This window comes from Piliocolobus tephrosceles, chromosome 4 (genome assembly GCF_002776525.5).
Source record: "Piliocolobus tephrosceles isolate RC106 chromosome 4, ASM277652v3, whole genome shotgun sequence".
In the NCBI taxonomy this organism is placed as follows: domain Eukaryota; kingdom Metazoa; phylum Chordata; class Mammalia; order Primates; family Cercopithecidae; genus Piliocolobus; species Piliocolobus tephrosceles.
Genome location: NC_045437.1, coordinates 142,217,024 through 142,232,445, shown reverse-complemented (window position 1 = coordinate 142,232,445; position 15,422 = coordinate 142,217,024). Strand labels below are relative to the sequence as shown.

At 37.9% G+C, this 15,422-nt stretch overlaps 1 protein-coding gene across 4 annotated transcripts in view; it reads left to right on the top strand.

Moving 5' to 3' along the window:
- Window positions 1-15,422, top strand: part of FBXO38 (F-box protein 38) — a 59,129-nt gene that overhangs the window by 1,671 nt on the left and 42,036 nt on the right. For all 4 annotated transcript variants that reach the window (XM_023226953.2, XM_023226952.2, XM_023226951.2 and 1 more), the window contains exons 2-3: window positions 9,296-9,486; window positions 13,560-13,693. In XM_023226953.2, the coding sequence (XP_023082721.1) occupies window positions 9,359-9,486; window positions 13,560-13,693 (262 nt within the window). In that variant the 5' untranslated portion in view covers window positions 9,296-9,358. The remainder of the gene's footprint in view (window positions 1-9,295; window positions 9,487-13,559; window positions 13,694-15,422) is intronic.

The window sequence follows — 15,422 nt, the reverse complement described above, 5'->3', positions numbered from 1 at the left end:
AGCAGTTTGCAGGATGTGTTGTGGTATTTCCTTAGACAAGAGACTGTCCTAGTCAGTAGATACACTAGATAGTCTATGATGTCAGTTAAGGTCTGTGAGGTCAAATTAAGTGATATGCAAGATTACTTTGATATGAGCAAGCTGAAACCAATAGAACCCAAAAGAAAGGCATGAGAAACTTGAAGAGCAGAGAAGCCCTTGACCAGATAGGATCATTGAGAATATTGGGAAATTTTAAGTGAGAGGTGGGTATTTTTCATGAGGATAAAGAAAAGTAATTTGAGTTTGGGATGGGAAGGAGATTTGAATTGACAAGATAGGAAGAGAAGAACACTTTTTGGAAACAACTCTGGTTTAAGAATGTGCTTGCAACACCAAGACAAAAGTAATGCTTCCTGTGGCTAAGGTCAGCTAAGCAGGCAGCCACAGAATGACTGTAATATACCTAAGGTGGCCATAGACCACTGTGTGGGAGCCTAAATTAAATGAACCATAAACCCTAATTTGTGAAGTAGGGTGTGGTCAGATGCAGTTCTATCAGAACATCTAAAAGCCTTTCTCCAAGCACTGGGGCATTGCTCTGGAATGCCGGAAGACAGCCACGGTGGCAGAGGACTGACTTGATGATAGGATGTTTAGTGTAACCTGGGAAGTCTGTATCCCAGCCTGAACATTGACACTATTTAATCTTGGGCAAGTGATTTGTCACCTTATCCTCTCTGGTTCTGTTTGTTCATCTTAAAAATTCAGGATCACTGGATGAGCTTTGATGTCTGTGAATATGAACCCCCTGAAATCGTGTTTGTATTTCTGCTTGCATGAGTCTGGAAAATGGATGTGCCACTTTCATCATATTCTCAGATGGGTTTGTGACCCACAAAAAATTGAGAACTGTGTGATTAAGTAGTCTCTCAGGTCCTCTTCAACTTTTAACATTCTGGGATTCTATGATTCTGTCATTTCTGACATTTCTTTAAGGTTCAGAGTCTGAGGGTCTAGAAGTTGCTAAGCCTATAGGTAACACCTGGTACTGCAAAGTATAGTCTTTATATATAACACTCTCTTCCTTATTTATGCAGGTAGACCTCAGAGATACTGCAGGTTTGGTTCCAGACTACTGCAATAAAGCAAGTCACAAATTTTTTGGTTTCCCTGTGTTTACGGAAGTTATATTTTACAATGTAGTATAATCTATTAAGTGTGCAACAGCATTATATCTAAACTAATGTATATGCCATAATTTTAAAGTACTTGATTTTAAAAAATGCTAACAATCTGAGCCTTCAGCGAGTCATAATATTTTTGTTGATGGAAGGTCTTATCTCTGTCTTGATGGCTGCTGACTGATCAGGGTGGTGGTTGCTGAACACTGGGGTGGCTTGGCAGTTTCTTAGGACAACAGTAAAGTTTGCCTCATTGATTGGCTCTTCCTTTTAGGAAATATTTTGTTGTAGCATGCGATGTATTATAGCATTTTACTCACAGTAGAACTTCTTTCAAAATGAGACTCAATCCTCTTAAACCCTGGCACTGCCCTATCAACTGAGTTGATGTAGTATTCTAAATCCTTTGTTGTCATTTCAATAATGTTTACAGCATCTTCACCAGAAGTAGATTTCATCTCAACAAACCACTTTCTTTGTTCATCTATAAGAAACAACTTCTCATCTGTTCAAGTTTTATCATGAGATTGCAGCAATTCAGTCATATCTTCAGGCTGTCCATCCGGTTATAGTTCTCTTGCTATTTCCTCCACATCTGCAACAACTTCCTCCACTGAAGTCTTTCGTTGATTTTTATTTCAATCCTGCTTCTTCTGTAACCACAGAAGTCTTGAATCCCTCAGAGTCATCCATGAGGACTGGATTCCAAACTCTTGTTAATGTTGATATTTTGACCTCCTCCCATGAATCACCGACATTCTTAATAGCTTCTAGAATGTGTATCCTTTCCACAAGATTTTGAATTTAGTTTGCCCATATCCATGAGAGGAATCACAGTCTATAGCAGCTATAGCCTTAGGAAATTTCTTCCTTTTTTATTTTTTTGAGACAGAATCTAGCTCTGTTACCAGGCTCGAGTGCAGTGGTGCAATCTTCGCTCACTGCAACCACTGACACCCTGGTTCAAGCAATTCTCCTGCCTCAGCCTCCCGAGTAGCTGGTATTACAGGCACGTGCCACCACGCCCAGCTAATTTTTGTATTTTTAGCAGAGGTGGGGTTTCACTATGTTGGCCAGACTGGTCTCAAACTCCTGACCTTGTGATCCACCGGCCTCGGCCTCCAAAAGTGCTGGGATTATTTGTTGTGAGCCACCACGCCCAGCCAGGAAATTTGTTTCTTAAATAATATGATTTGAAAGTTGAAAGTTCTTGATCTATTAGCTGCAGAATGGATATTGTGTTAGCAGGCATGGAAACAATATTAATTTCCTTGTATATCTCTAACGGACTTCTTAGATGACTAGGCCCATTGTCAATGAACAGTAATATTTTGAAAGGAAACTTTTCTGAGGAGTAGATCTTAGTAGAAGTCTTAAAGTATTTAGTATGCTATGCTGTAAACAGATGTGCTGTCATCCAGGCTTTGTTGTTCCTTTGGTAGAGCACAGGCAGAGTAGATTTAGCATCATTCTGGAGGGCCCTACGATTTTCAGAATGGTTAGTAAGCATTGGCTTCAACTTCATGTCACCAGCTGCATTCTCTAACGAGATAATCAGTCTGTCCTTTGAAACTAGGCATTTACTTCTCCCTAGCAGTGAAAATCTGATATGGAATATTCCAATGGAAGGCTGTACACACTGAAAATCTGTTGTGTACTGTAGCTCCTTTCAGCCGTTATCAAAGGTCTATCTTTTGGATAACTTGCAGCTTCTCCATCAACATTTGCTGCTTCACCTTGCGCTTTTCTGTTGTGGAGACAACGTCTTTCCATAAGCTGATGAACCACCCTCTGCTAGCTTTCAACTTTTCTTCTAAAGCTTCCTCACCTCTCTCGGCCTTCATAAAATTGTGGAGACCTAGGGTCTTACTCTGAATTAGGCTTTGGCTTAGGGAATGTGGCTGGTTTGAACTTCTATCCTTACAACTCAGACTTTCTGTATATCAGCAATAGGCTGTCTTGCTTTCTTATCATTTGTTTATTCACTGGAGTAACACTTGTAGCTTTCTCAAGAACTTTTTCTTTGTGTTCACAACTTAGCTAATGTTTGGCACAAGAAGCCTAGGTTTTGGTCTGTCTTGGCTTTCAACATGACTTCCTCACTAAGGTTAGTCATTTCTTGCTTTTGATTTAAAGTGAGAGATGCTCAACTCTTCTTTCACTTGAGCACTTAGAGGCCATTGTAGAGTTCTTAATTGGTCTAATTTCAATATCCTTGTGTCTCAGGAAATAGGGAGGCCTAAGGAGAAGGACAGAGATAGGAGAACAGCTAGCCAGTGGAGCAGTTAGAACGACACCATATTTATCAGTCAAGTTTGCCATCTTGTATAGCATGGTTTGTGGTACCTCCAAAACAAAGTAGTAACGTCAGAAATCACTGATCATAGATCACCATAACACATATAATAATAATGAAAGGATATGAAATATTGTGAGAATTACCAAAATGTGACCCAGAGACATGAAGTGAGCACGTGCTGCTGGAAAAAGGCACCAATAAACTTGCTTGACGCAGTGTTTCCACAAACCTTCAATTTGTGAAAGACACATTATCTTTGAAGCACAATAAAGTGAAACACAATTAAGGTATACCTGTACTCACCTGTCCCTCATGCTCCATGACTTCTCGGCAAGACTCCCTCCAACTCATCTTTCTCTAATGCCAGTAACTGGACTTTTCCCTCTACTCTTTTTTTAACCTGCTACTGCTTTGTACGTTCTCTGCCTTGTTGAGTTTCTCAAGTGAATTGAAGGCAGGGTGTTTAGTGGCAAGTGGTATTTTGGAGGTAGGAGTGAGAAAAGAACACAAGACTAGTGATGGCAGTTTTCTGCTCACTTGATTTGGTTTCTCTTCCAACTAAAAAGCAAATAAGAGAAAGGGTGCACATTAAAAAGGAATACCAGCCAGGCATACTGACTCACGCCTGTAATGCCAGCACTTTGGGAGGCCGAGACGGGCAGATCACTTGAGGTCAGGAGTTTGATAGCAGTCTGGCCAACATGGTGAAACCCTGTCTGTACTAAAAATACAAAAATTAGCCGGATGTGGTGGCACATGCGTGTAGTCCCAGCTACTCGGGAGGCTGAGGTGGAAGAATTGCTTCAACCCAGGAGGCGGAGGTTGCAGTGATCCAAGATCGCGCCATTGCACTCCAGCCTGGGTGACACAGCGAGACTCCGTCTCTCGAAAAAGAAAAAAAAAAAAGGATACCATCACCACTTACTTGGGAGTTTGTGTGAATTTCATTTTTCTTTCTCAAATAGGGAAACCAGGCCCCTATTCATCAGTACCTGAGATGAAATGCTCAGCGTAACCCAGCTGGGTATTTCACTTAAATGAAGATGAAGCCAACTTTAGCTGAAGCAACTTTGTTGTCCTTTATCAATTATCAAGACTGAGTAAGGGTGGGGGAAAATAAAATATTTTTTGACTGAGGAAGCTTTTTATCTCCTGAACATTTTCAGAGACATCTACTTGAACTTGAGAGGACTGGTAGATTTCTCCTGGCTATAAGTCCTGTCAGCCTCCTATATATAAGATAAAGATATTTTCCTTTACCCTAGTGTTCATCTCCACAAGTCCCTTCCCCACGATAGACTTAGGGCAGGGGCGTCACTATTCCACCTGCCAAGTAAGAACTAAAAGACCTAAGTCTTCAATTCTAGCCATGATGTAAGAAATGTGAATCGTTTCATCTAAGATTTTGTCCTGCTAATTTAAAATTTAGGCTTTTTGCTAGTTAGTGTTAAAGGATACTGTAGGTTAAGGTTTTTGTCAGCTTCCTGGAGATCTAACTTCAGTGTAATATTGTATAACATCATCTCTGTGAGTAATTATTTTTTAATTCTCAATAAGTGGAGTTTTATAAATGCAATGATATTTAAGGTTCTGGGTATTTCGTCTAAAAATTTAAGTATAATTTGTGCACTAGGACTACTAAATCTATTTCACACAAAAGCACTACATTGTAAAATCCTAAGCAACAATCAAAAGTGGAATCAGCAGAGGAAGATGTTATTAGGTGGTGTGAATTTGATGAAGGAAAAGGAGGAAGAAGGGATTTTAAAAAAAGCTTTTTATTAAAGGAATAAAGAATCAAGAGCATGATCTCCATGAAGAATTGTCAGGATTCTTAAAGCTGAACATGTGCTAAATTATAACAACTGGAGGACTGGTCTGAGCATCTAGGTAATTTGTGGGTGGATTAGTCTTTGCTGGTTAATAGTCGTGTTGAGGCTTTTACATGCTACAGAGTAGCTGTTATGTGTGTCACTGGAGTAAAATCTGATTGCATTATCGTCTGGGCTATAAGTTTGTTGCTGAGATCATTGAATGCTGTGGTAGCAAATGCCTCATAGGAGCATGAAATGGTTTTTAGAAGCAGCCTTGAACCTGTGGGATGTATATGGAATGATGGAAAGACTGATGGATATTCATACGTTAGATATTTGAGGGTATATTGTGAGCAAGGACTTGTTATCCCCTAGAGGCAAGATTTTTTAGCAGAAACATGACTAATAAATCACTACACAAACTGCTATGGAAGCATATGTTAAGTCCCACAGGGAGCTCAAATGAAGGAGTGAGTAGGGGAAGCTTTTACAGAGGACTTACATTTAAGCTAGATTTTTACAAGCAGTTTTCTAGGCAAAGCAGGGAAGAGAAGGACGTTTCCAGTCAGAGTTAAAAGCATATTAGGAATGAAACACCAATGGTTGTTTGGGGGAACGAAGAAGATACTGGTCTGCTAGAGTGAGTATACTGAGAGCAAGTGGTAAGGATTGGAAGAAGATAAGACTGGAACATCTGGTGTTTTTAGATTAGATTGGAAATATTTTATCCTCTGAACTAGGATTCCTTGTAGGCAGATTGTTTTGTTTTGTTTGGCAATGTATATTGTACTTCTTAAAAACAATCTGAAAATGTCAAATGATGGAGAATAATATGAAATGAAAAGTAAAAGTTCTTTTCTGCTTTCCTAAACCTCTCTTATCACTCCTCAAAGGTTACCAGTTAATGTTTTGTTGTCATCTTTCATAAAATGTTGTATGCAGACACAGTATATTTGTCTTTTTTATCACACTTTTTAAAAAAAAGTTTTAGGGGGGTAATCTTTTTAATTTTTAAAATTATATTGTTGTTAGAATCATACTTTAGATGTAGTCTGTTTTGCTTTTTTCACTTAGCACTATAAATCAGAGGACTGTTTTAAAAAGATAACTGCGGCTTCAGTGTGGAGTATACCATAGTAAGCATTTATTCAGTAAATTACTCATGGCAGGCATAGTGTCTGCTAAGCTTTTCCTCGACCCTGAGGGTACAGTGATGGGTATCATTTAGGAAGCCATTTCAGTAGCGCACATGAATGTTATTAACTCCTGAAACTAATGGGAGTGGATGTAAGAACTGTACTGAGATAAAATTGATAAGAATAGCCAATCAGTTGTCTGTGGGAAATGAGAAATCAGAATATATTTAGGATGATTTCAAGGTTTATAATTCAGGAATTTAGTAAAACACATTAGGGAAATAGGTATGTTTATTTGCATGTATCTGTGTATCTTTGTTTTGGGAAGGGGGAGGGTTCGTGATATGAAGCAGTTCATTTTGGACATAATGTTTTTGGAGGATGTTCAAGTTATTGACGTGAAAATTTCTGATAGGCAGAGGAAATAAAGTTCAGAGCTCAGGAGAGGTAAGTAGAGTTGGAAATTTTTTTCTTTTTTTGCTTTTCTTTGTGTGTGTGTGTGTGTGTGTGTGTGTGTGTGTGTGTGTGTATTTGTAGTAGCTAAATCCTTGGGAATGGGTACAATTGCCCATGGAGAAGAGGGCTCGAGGATGAATTAGCAAAGGAGACTGAGCAGTGGTCATAGAGGAACTACAAGAATGGAGAATGTCACTTTGGGAGCCAAAGGATGAGAGGGTTTCAAAGGAGTGGTCAGCAGTGTCCCATTATACAAATGGGTCAGATGGGGAAGCACTGGAAAGAGGCTATTGGATTTGTTGACTACATGTTCAGTGTAACCTCAGAGGTTTCAGGAGCTATCATAAGATGGAAAAATTCATTTGGAGCAGGCAGGGCAGTAAACAAGAAAAGGTGGGCAGTGATATAATCAGAAGCAGGTGAGTTTATTTATAGCTTTTCTTTTAGCTTGGGCAGTTCTGAGTATGAACTTTATTTTTCCGGAGGCCTGTTAGCCAAAATGTGATGGACAACATAGGAGTAAGCTTCTGAGAACTTAAGATACATGTCACAAATTCAGGGTAGCGTGGCCTATATACCTACTTTTTGCAGAATTTTTAGGCTCACACTACGAGGTACCTGTTGATGCCAGTCCACACACGTTGATTTGTCTAGTTTCTCAGGCCATACTGGTTAGAAACAACAAACGAGGGAGTGTGTGTGTGTGTGTGTGTGTGTGTGTGTGTCTGGGGGTGTGAGAGGCAAGCATGCTGACAGCCTCAAGAAGTAAATAGCACATAATCTTTCAGTGAGGGAAGAAGAGACTGGAACACACACACACACAGGCACAAGAAATGATGAAGATTTACTTAGCCTAGTAGTGTGTCCATTTACTGCTGAGGCAAAAGAACCCCAGGAACTGCATGTACTTAAAGTACCCTCTGCCCACCAGGTGCCTTTCTTCTACTGAGATGCCTGAATGCTTGGGTTCTTGAAGTGTATTGCTCTTCTCTCATTTTTAAGACCCTTTAGGAGTTTCCTATCACATTGAGGATTAAGACCCCAGCTAGCAGTTCAGCCTCATCTTACTCCCTTTTTATCACCCTCTGTACCCTAATACCTTTGGTTTTATTTCAGTTCCTTAAAAGAGCCAAGCTCCTTTGCAGAATCCAGCACATGCCTGTGTAGCTCCAAGAACGCTTTTCTTCTTTCCTACTTTTTGCAGTGTTAATTCCTTCTCTCCCTTCAGTTATCGGCTCAATTGTCTTTTCCTTAGGAGAACCATTAGTGGCTCAGGCCCCTTTGTTATATGAGGCTTTAGAACTATGTTTACTGTCTTTGTAGCAGTTACCTCCTTGTGTAATTCTGAGCTCATTTGCGTGGTTATTTGATTATGTATCTCCACTTGCCTCTGGGCTGTTTGTTTACAATGAGCCCAGAGTATACAAGTGGTATTCAAAATAAATGTGCCAAGGCATATTTAAATGAATGTGAATGCACCTCTTTTCAGTTGTCATCCTGTGCCTCCTCCATCTACAAAGCCATTAATATTAAATAGACCAGTATTTCCTATAAACTTTCCTTATTAAAATTCCTGGACAATTTGACAGTCAAGGTGTTAACTCCACATGCTGATCAATAGAACAAAAAACCATCTGGGTGCTCATGCAACCCATTTTCTCCCTGCTTTCCCTCTCCATTCCTCCCCTCTCCCCTATTTTCTCTCTGTTTTCGTCCTTCTCTAAAGCTTATTTTAAAAACAAAATGTGCATGTGATACAAAAGTGAAATGCCATCTTAATATTCACAAGAGAGGGAGAAGGGATGTTGCATTCTTTCTCTGAAATTGTATATAAGCTTGTGTTTATTTTTTAGGAGTTCTCTGGTTTTTATCAGATTCACAAAGGGGTCCATGACTAATCTAATCCCTGACTTTGTAGATGAGAGGAAGAAGAATTTTAAAGATTATTGCAAGTTTATAGAAGTAATTTGGGGGCAGAATCAAGATTAGAACCCAAGAATGTCCTCTAGTTTCTACTATGTTAGGGGCAGTCCTAGAACCACAAGCTCCTGGAGCTGGAAGAGGTTTTGATTCCTCATTTAATGATCACATGTTACATATGAAGAAATTGATACTTGGAGAAATTGAGTGAATAAGCTAAGAAGCAACAGTACAAATTAAAACACGGTACTCATGATTCCTGGATTTTTGCTCATTCTAAATAATGCACATTTACATTATCTTCAGAAGTTGATTCTCCACTCATCTTCAGAAAAAGATGTTCTGTGCTTTTTGCACTCAACAAATTAATGTTTTTATTAATTTGAATGTGATATGTACCATTATGATACCTTTGCCTGTGTGTGTTTGAAAATAAATATTGTTTAACCTGTGTTTTAATAGGGGATGTGTTTTTTTAGACTACTTCATTCTCTGTTTGCTTTTCAGGTACTTTGAACTCAAGTAAACAAAAGGGAAGATTTTCTCTTTGATACTGGAGACTGCACAACAATGGGGCCACGAAAGAAAAGTGTGAAAACATGTATCATGAATAATGAAATTCCAGAAGAAATGACAGCAGATGAAACAAAGGACTATATGAATCAACTTTCACATGAAGTACTTTGCCATATTTTTAGGTAAGATTGTGTTTGGTTGACTCACCTACCTGGAATGGATAAGAACAAACCCTGAGGCAGTGCTGTCTAGTGTGGTAGCTGCCAGCTACATGCAGCATTTACATTTCAATTAAGTAAAAATGTAAAATTTAGTTCGTCAGTTGCACTGGGTACATTTCAAATGCTTAGTAGCCATATGTGGCTAGTGGACACAGTGTATAGGACAACAGAGTATAGACAGAAAATATTTCTTTTGTCACAGATAGTTCTGTTGGACAGCCTTTCTCTAGACTGTTAACATTTCTAGACTTCTTGGAATTTTTATTGACGAATAGATTTGTTGACTTTTGTTACTGCATTATAACAGCACTGTGTGTGTACACTGCACAATATAAGGCAGTGTTCCTGACTTTTTCTGACTACAACCCTCAGTGAGAAACATACTTGTAAGTGATTGTAACAAAGTTTTCTGAAATAATACCCATCATAACTAAATGCAGTGCATACATTAAAGTTGTTTTATGAGCACAACACAAAAAGACTTCTAAAAAAATTACATTTTTACCCAAACTGCATTATAACAACTGTTGTTTTTTTTTTGAAGGAAAACTGTCATTCTAGTTTCCACTGCTCTCTTCTTTCAATTGTTGTCCTTATGTATATAATTCAACTAAACAAATTCTAACATACTTTGTCGCTGAAATTAGAGACCTGAGTTTGAATCCTGGGTACATTATTTGCTAGCTCTAGACTAATGATAGACATAATGGCAGTATTATTAGGATTCAGTGAGATAATGCGTTAAACACTTAGCACACTGAAAGCATAAATGCTTGGTGAATGTTCATGGTTATTCTGCCTCTTTTCATATTGCTACATGGTCTTCATAATTTTTTTTTTACTGCTTACTATTCTATGGAATGTATAAATAACATGGTACTTATCATTTCCCTTGTCTGACATCTAGATTGTTTTCAGTTTTTCTGTTTTCTGCAGTTATAGTTGGAATTAACTTCTCTAAGCATCTGGATTTTCCATTATTTTAGGTTGTTTACCTATGAAAAATTTCTTTATATGAAGTTCTTAAGAATGTTTTGAATTTCTATAAATGAATATTTGCAGATTATGAACTTTTCAAATAGCAATAACAGTTATTTTAGGAGATCCTAGGCACTGTATTTTTTTTTCTAATATAAATGTGTATGTCATTATTTCCTGCAGTTTGTTATTGTGTGACACATTGTAGTTTTTGCTAGTTCAGTTCTGTCTGGGATTAGAAGACCAAATTAAAAATGGTAGATTTTTTTTTTTACGAAACAAAATGATATTAACTTTCATCTGGCAGAAAAAAAGTCTGTCAGAATAGCCAAAATTTTTCAGAAAAAGAGTCTTGCAACTACCAGATGTTCAATTACATTCTAAAATGTTTTGGAAAAGAAAGCCAGACAGTTGGGTGAAGGAGACAAACATAGGCTCCATTCAAATACATGTGGAGATCTAGTTTATGACAAGGTTGTATTCACAACAGTGAGGAAAAGCTGGGTGGACTATTCAGCAACGATGTCTCAACCTACAAACCATTTGGAGAAAAAAATAAAAGCACATTTTTATCTCACGTCTTATAGCTAAATTCAAAGTGGATCAGTGAATTAAACAATAAATCCTTCAGAATTCTTTAAGAAAGCATAGGTAAAATTGCATCTAGGGATGAAGTTGGATAATGCTAGGAAAAAATTGGACCATGTATTATATATGTATATATTTTTGAGACAGAGTCTCACTCTGGCTGGAGTGCAGGGTATGATCATGGCTCACTGCAACCTTGAACTCCTGGGCTTAAGCTATCCTTTTGCCTTAGGAGCACACACCACTGTGCTTGGCTAATTTTTTTATTTTTTCATAGAGTCAGGATCTTGATTTGTTGCCTAGATTGGTCTTAACTTCTGGCCTCAACTGATCCTCCCATTTTGGCCTCCCAAAATGCTGGAATTACATGCATAAGCCACCACACCTGGCCATTGGACCATAATCTAAATTGAAAATAGATCAGATAACATTGTGCAGTTCAAACAGAATATTCAAATGGAAGGGGTGGAATCAACTCAAGATATAATGGTAGTTACAATGAAGAAAACAGAGTATTTGACAGCATGTAGAAAGAACCATGAACTTAGTTCTTGAACTTCATGTGTTTATTCGGAAAACACTAAATTTTGCTTCATTTTTAGTCTTCCAAAATTTTGATTTGAGGACTCCATTGTGGTGGTGTAGTAACTACTTAACATGTCTTCATAAAACAAGAAAAACTATGGCCTTCCTTAAAAGAAACCTAATCTTTGCTGTCCCTGCTATGCTCTCTTTTCTAAAGTGTTATATTTGCTCTGTCTTCTGAACCCTAGTCCTTTGACTATATAACCATGAAGAATAAACATGTTACTTCTTAGGGAAAATATGATGTAAAATAATCTTGATTTTGTGATTATTCATCTGTTTGTATTTAAAGGGAGTATAAAGTTAACCTAGGCAAATACGTTGGATAACAATATTTAGGAGAAAAATATCACAGTGGCAAAATTAATTTAGAAAGCAAATTTAATGTTTTTCATTGTTTATAAAATGTGTTGTCATGTTTCTGAAAGATTCTACTTATAATCTAAGTTATAGAGACTAAATTAAGTTATGGCTAGCAGTAATGCTTTATTTTGTGTAAGATTTGATTTAAATCATTTTAAAGGGGTAAGAAGAGGGACGAGAAGTAGAAAAAAAATGGATCAGATGAATATTCAACAGGCATATGTGGACTTTTCTTTCAGAATTAGCAGTGTTGTTAAGAGTTAGTGTCAGACAAAACTGTGTTGCCATTCCTGACCCTTTCGTCCTCTTACCTAGCCATGTGACATTTTGCAGGTTTAATTCTTCTGAGCTAATTTCAGCACTTGTAAAATGGAGTAATAATAGTGTATACTATGTCAGTGAAGTGCCAACAGATAACAGAAAATACACTTATCTGGAATTTGAAGATAATTTAATGAAGGGACTATTTACAGAGGTGTAGGTGGAGTTTAGGGAACAAGTAAGGGGTGATGAAGAATTCATCTAGGGGATTAGCAGCAGTAGAAAGGCAGCATTGCCACCTGCAGCCCGCCAGCTGGTGCTTCTCATTGGTTAAAGTTAACAGTCAGAGATGGGTAGGGAACACAGCAGGTCAGAGAGGGGGAGAAAAAGGACTGGGAGAGAGCTGTATGGCAAACAGGAACCAGCTAGTTACCTCTTAAGGTTGTTGTGAAACAATGAGTAGAGTGTGACGCAATACAGGTTCACTAGGTAAAGGTAGCTTTAACTTTTCAAAAAATTTAATTGTGTGTGGAGGGGTCTTAAGAGAGAAAAATAGACCTTTCAGAATATATAACAGAACAAAAGTTGGGGTTAATTGAAAGTTTCAGGAAAAGATAATAAAGAAGAATGGAAAAGAGGAAGTTGTAATTCAGATGAGGTGTCTTAATACTTATGCAATACTTTTATCAGTGTATGTGACCTTAAAGGTAAAAAAAAAAAATTTGGGAAAAGAAATTGTGTACTATATGGCTAGCATACATATTTGTTGATGGAGAAGATAGTAGAGTTTGCAGGAGGGTGGAGTTGAGAGGGGGCAAAGTGTCCTACAGGAAGTAGATTCTGTAAAAGATATGAAATAACATTGCTCATGTTCAAAATGAGTAATTCTCTCTGATCTTTCTCAGGTTCCTTTCTCATCACATCTTGAAAAGCACTTATTTTTTTTTCTTCTTCTTTTTTTTTTTTTTTTTGGTTTGTTTTTAGATTTTCTTTGTCCTTGAAAACTCAAAAGAAGAAAGGCAGGTTTTATCAAATGACCCGTGGAGGGAGCTCAATACCTTATTTGGATACTCAAGTATTTCCTGACTTACCTTTTTAGTAAAAAGCTGTATGACCATATGTGCATGTTAACTTTAAATCTGTCTGAAGATCTTATTTCATTTGAGTGGTAGGAGATTAGAAGAAGGAAAAAAAATAACTTATTGGTGAGAGGTAATACTTGCCCACTTGATAAATATGAGTTTCTTTCTCTCACAAAGGTACCTCCCTCTGCAGGATATCATGTGTATGGAATGTCTTTCCCGGAAGCTAAAGGAAGCAGTGACCCTGTATCTGCGAGTTGTGAGAGTTGTAGATCTCTGTGCAGGGCGCTGGTGGGAATACATGCCAAGTGGTAAGTGGATTTAGTCTGTAAAGTACGGTAGTGTCCTACTGGAAAGTGGTAACAATGGTTTCATAAAAAGTTACTTGTTGTCTTGAAAAAGGCAATCTAAGTCACCTCGTAGGGAGGCAAGATTTTGTTTAAATTATTCGTGTTGGGTTTTAGGTTTGTAAAATGTGTTTTACCTGAGGCTTTATTGTTTTAATTGTCTGCTCTTTTCATTTCCTGTCCCTAAGTAACTATATCAGCCTGGTCCACACATATGTGATTGGAGAACATGAGCCTTTCGTTAATGGAGTATATGTATATCACATTAGACCGTGTGTGTCCTTTACTCTCTGATGCAGGTTTTCCGTTGAATGGTAACAGTTTTCATCATAGATTTCCTCTACAACTAAACTGTACCCTTTAATTAAATAAATACTTGCCATTTTTGTAAAATAGACCGCAGAACTCCAATTTCTTTAAATGGCCTGTAGTAGGTCTTGGAGATTCTCGAATAAGGCACTGACCGAGCTTACAGGTAAAGAACTCAGAGTTAGCTTCCTAACCACTACAAATTGTTCCCAGTTGAAGAGACCACCTGAAAAGAAAGTTAATGGCTTTAGCTAAGCAAGGCATACTTGAAAGGAAGGAGTTAAAATAAAAGGCAATTAAAGCTTCTTTTCACTTAACGCCAATCCATTAATTGGTACAATTTAGTTACTATTGTTTTGCAATTATGAATCTGTCTTGTAAAGTCATCCTTTTTCTATGATGTCCAGATTATGAGACTTTGAAAATGGTATAAGACTGAGAGGGGACCTAAAAATAAAAATTAAAAAAAAAAAAAAAGCTTTAATAGAAGTGAAGGGCTGGAGGAAATAATTGTCTTGTTCTGTTCTGTAGAACAGAACAGGTTAGCTCTGGAATACTGGAATTGTTCAGCTGGGTGCTGCATCCTTTCAAGAGAGTCATCAAATCAGTTGCTAACTCTTAACAGTTGGCCATAGTAGTTACCAATATATGCTTTTTTTTTTTTTTTTTGAGATGGAGTCTTGCTCTGTTGCCTAGGCCAGAGTACAGTGGTGCGATCTTGGCTCACTGCAAGTTCCGCCTCCCGGTTTCACGCCATTCTCCTGCCTCAGCCTCCCAAGTAGCTGGGACTACAGGCACCCACCACCATGCCCTGCTAATTTTTTGTATTTTTAGTAGAGACAGGGTTTCACCGTTTTCACCAGGATGGTCTTGATCTCCTGACCTTGTGATCCGCCTGCGTCAGCCTCCCAAAGTGCTAGGATTACAGGCGGGAGCCAGCGCACCCAGCCCCAATATATACTTTCTTATGAAGAACATTGCAGAGACCTGAGGCTGGAACTTATTAATAGGTTTGTGGGAGGCAAACCATGGTTCCTTTCAAATATTTAATAAAAGCCATTCTAAGGGTAAAAGATTCATCTCATCTTGTTTCAGAATGATCCTTTATATCAGGAAAGAAAAAAAATTAGGGCAGTGTGAAAACGATCGTCTTATTCCTTACATTAGTTTTGCTTTTGCAAAGATTAGGCCAGTGGGAATTCTGAAGATGGGATTAATATAGTATATAAAGGCAGGATGGCAGAACTCCCATGTGATACAGTCTTAGCATTAACATTACTACCACTTACCAATTAGAGAAGAATTTGACTGCGTGTTGCTGACTTTTAGGCTGTGATAAATAACATGTGAGCCCAAGGCTTCCCATCTTTGCAATGAATGTAAA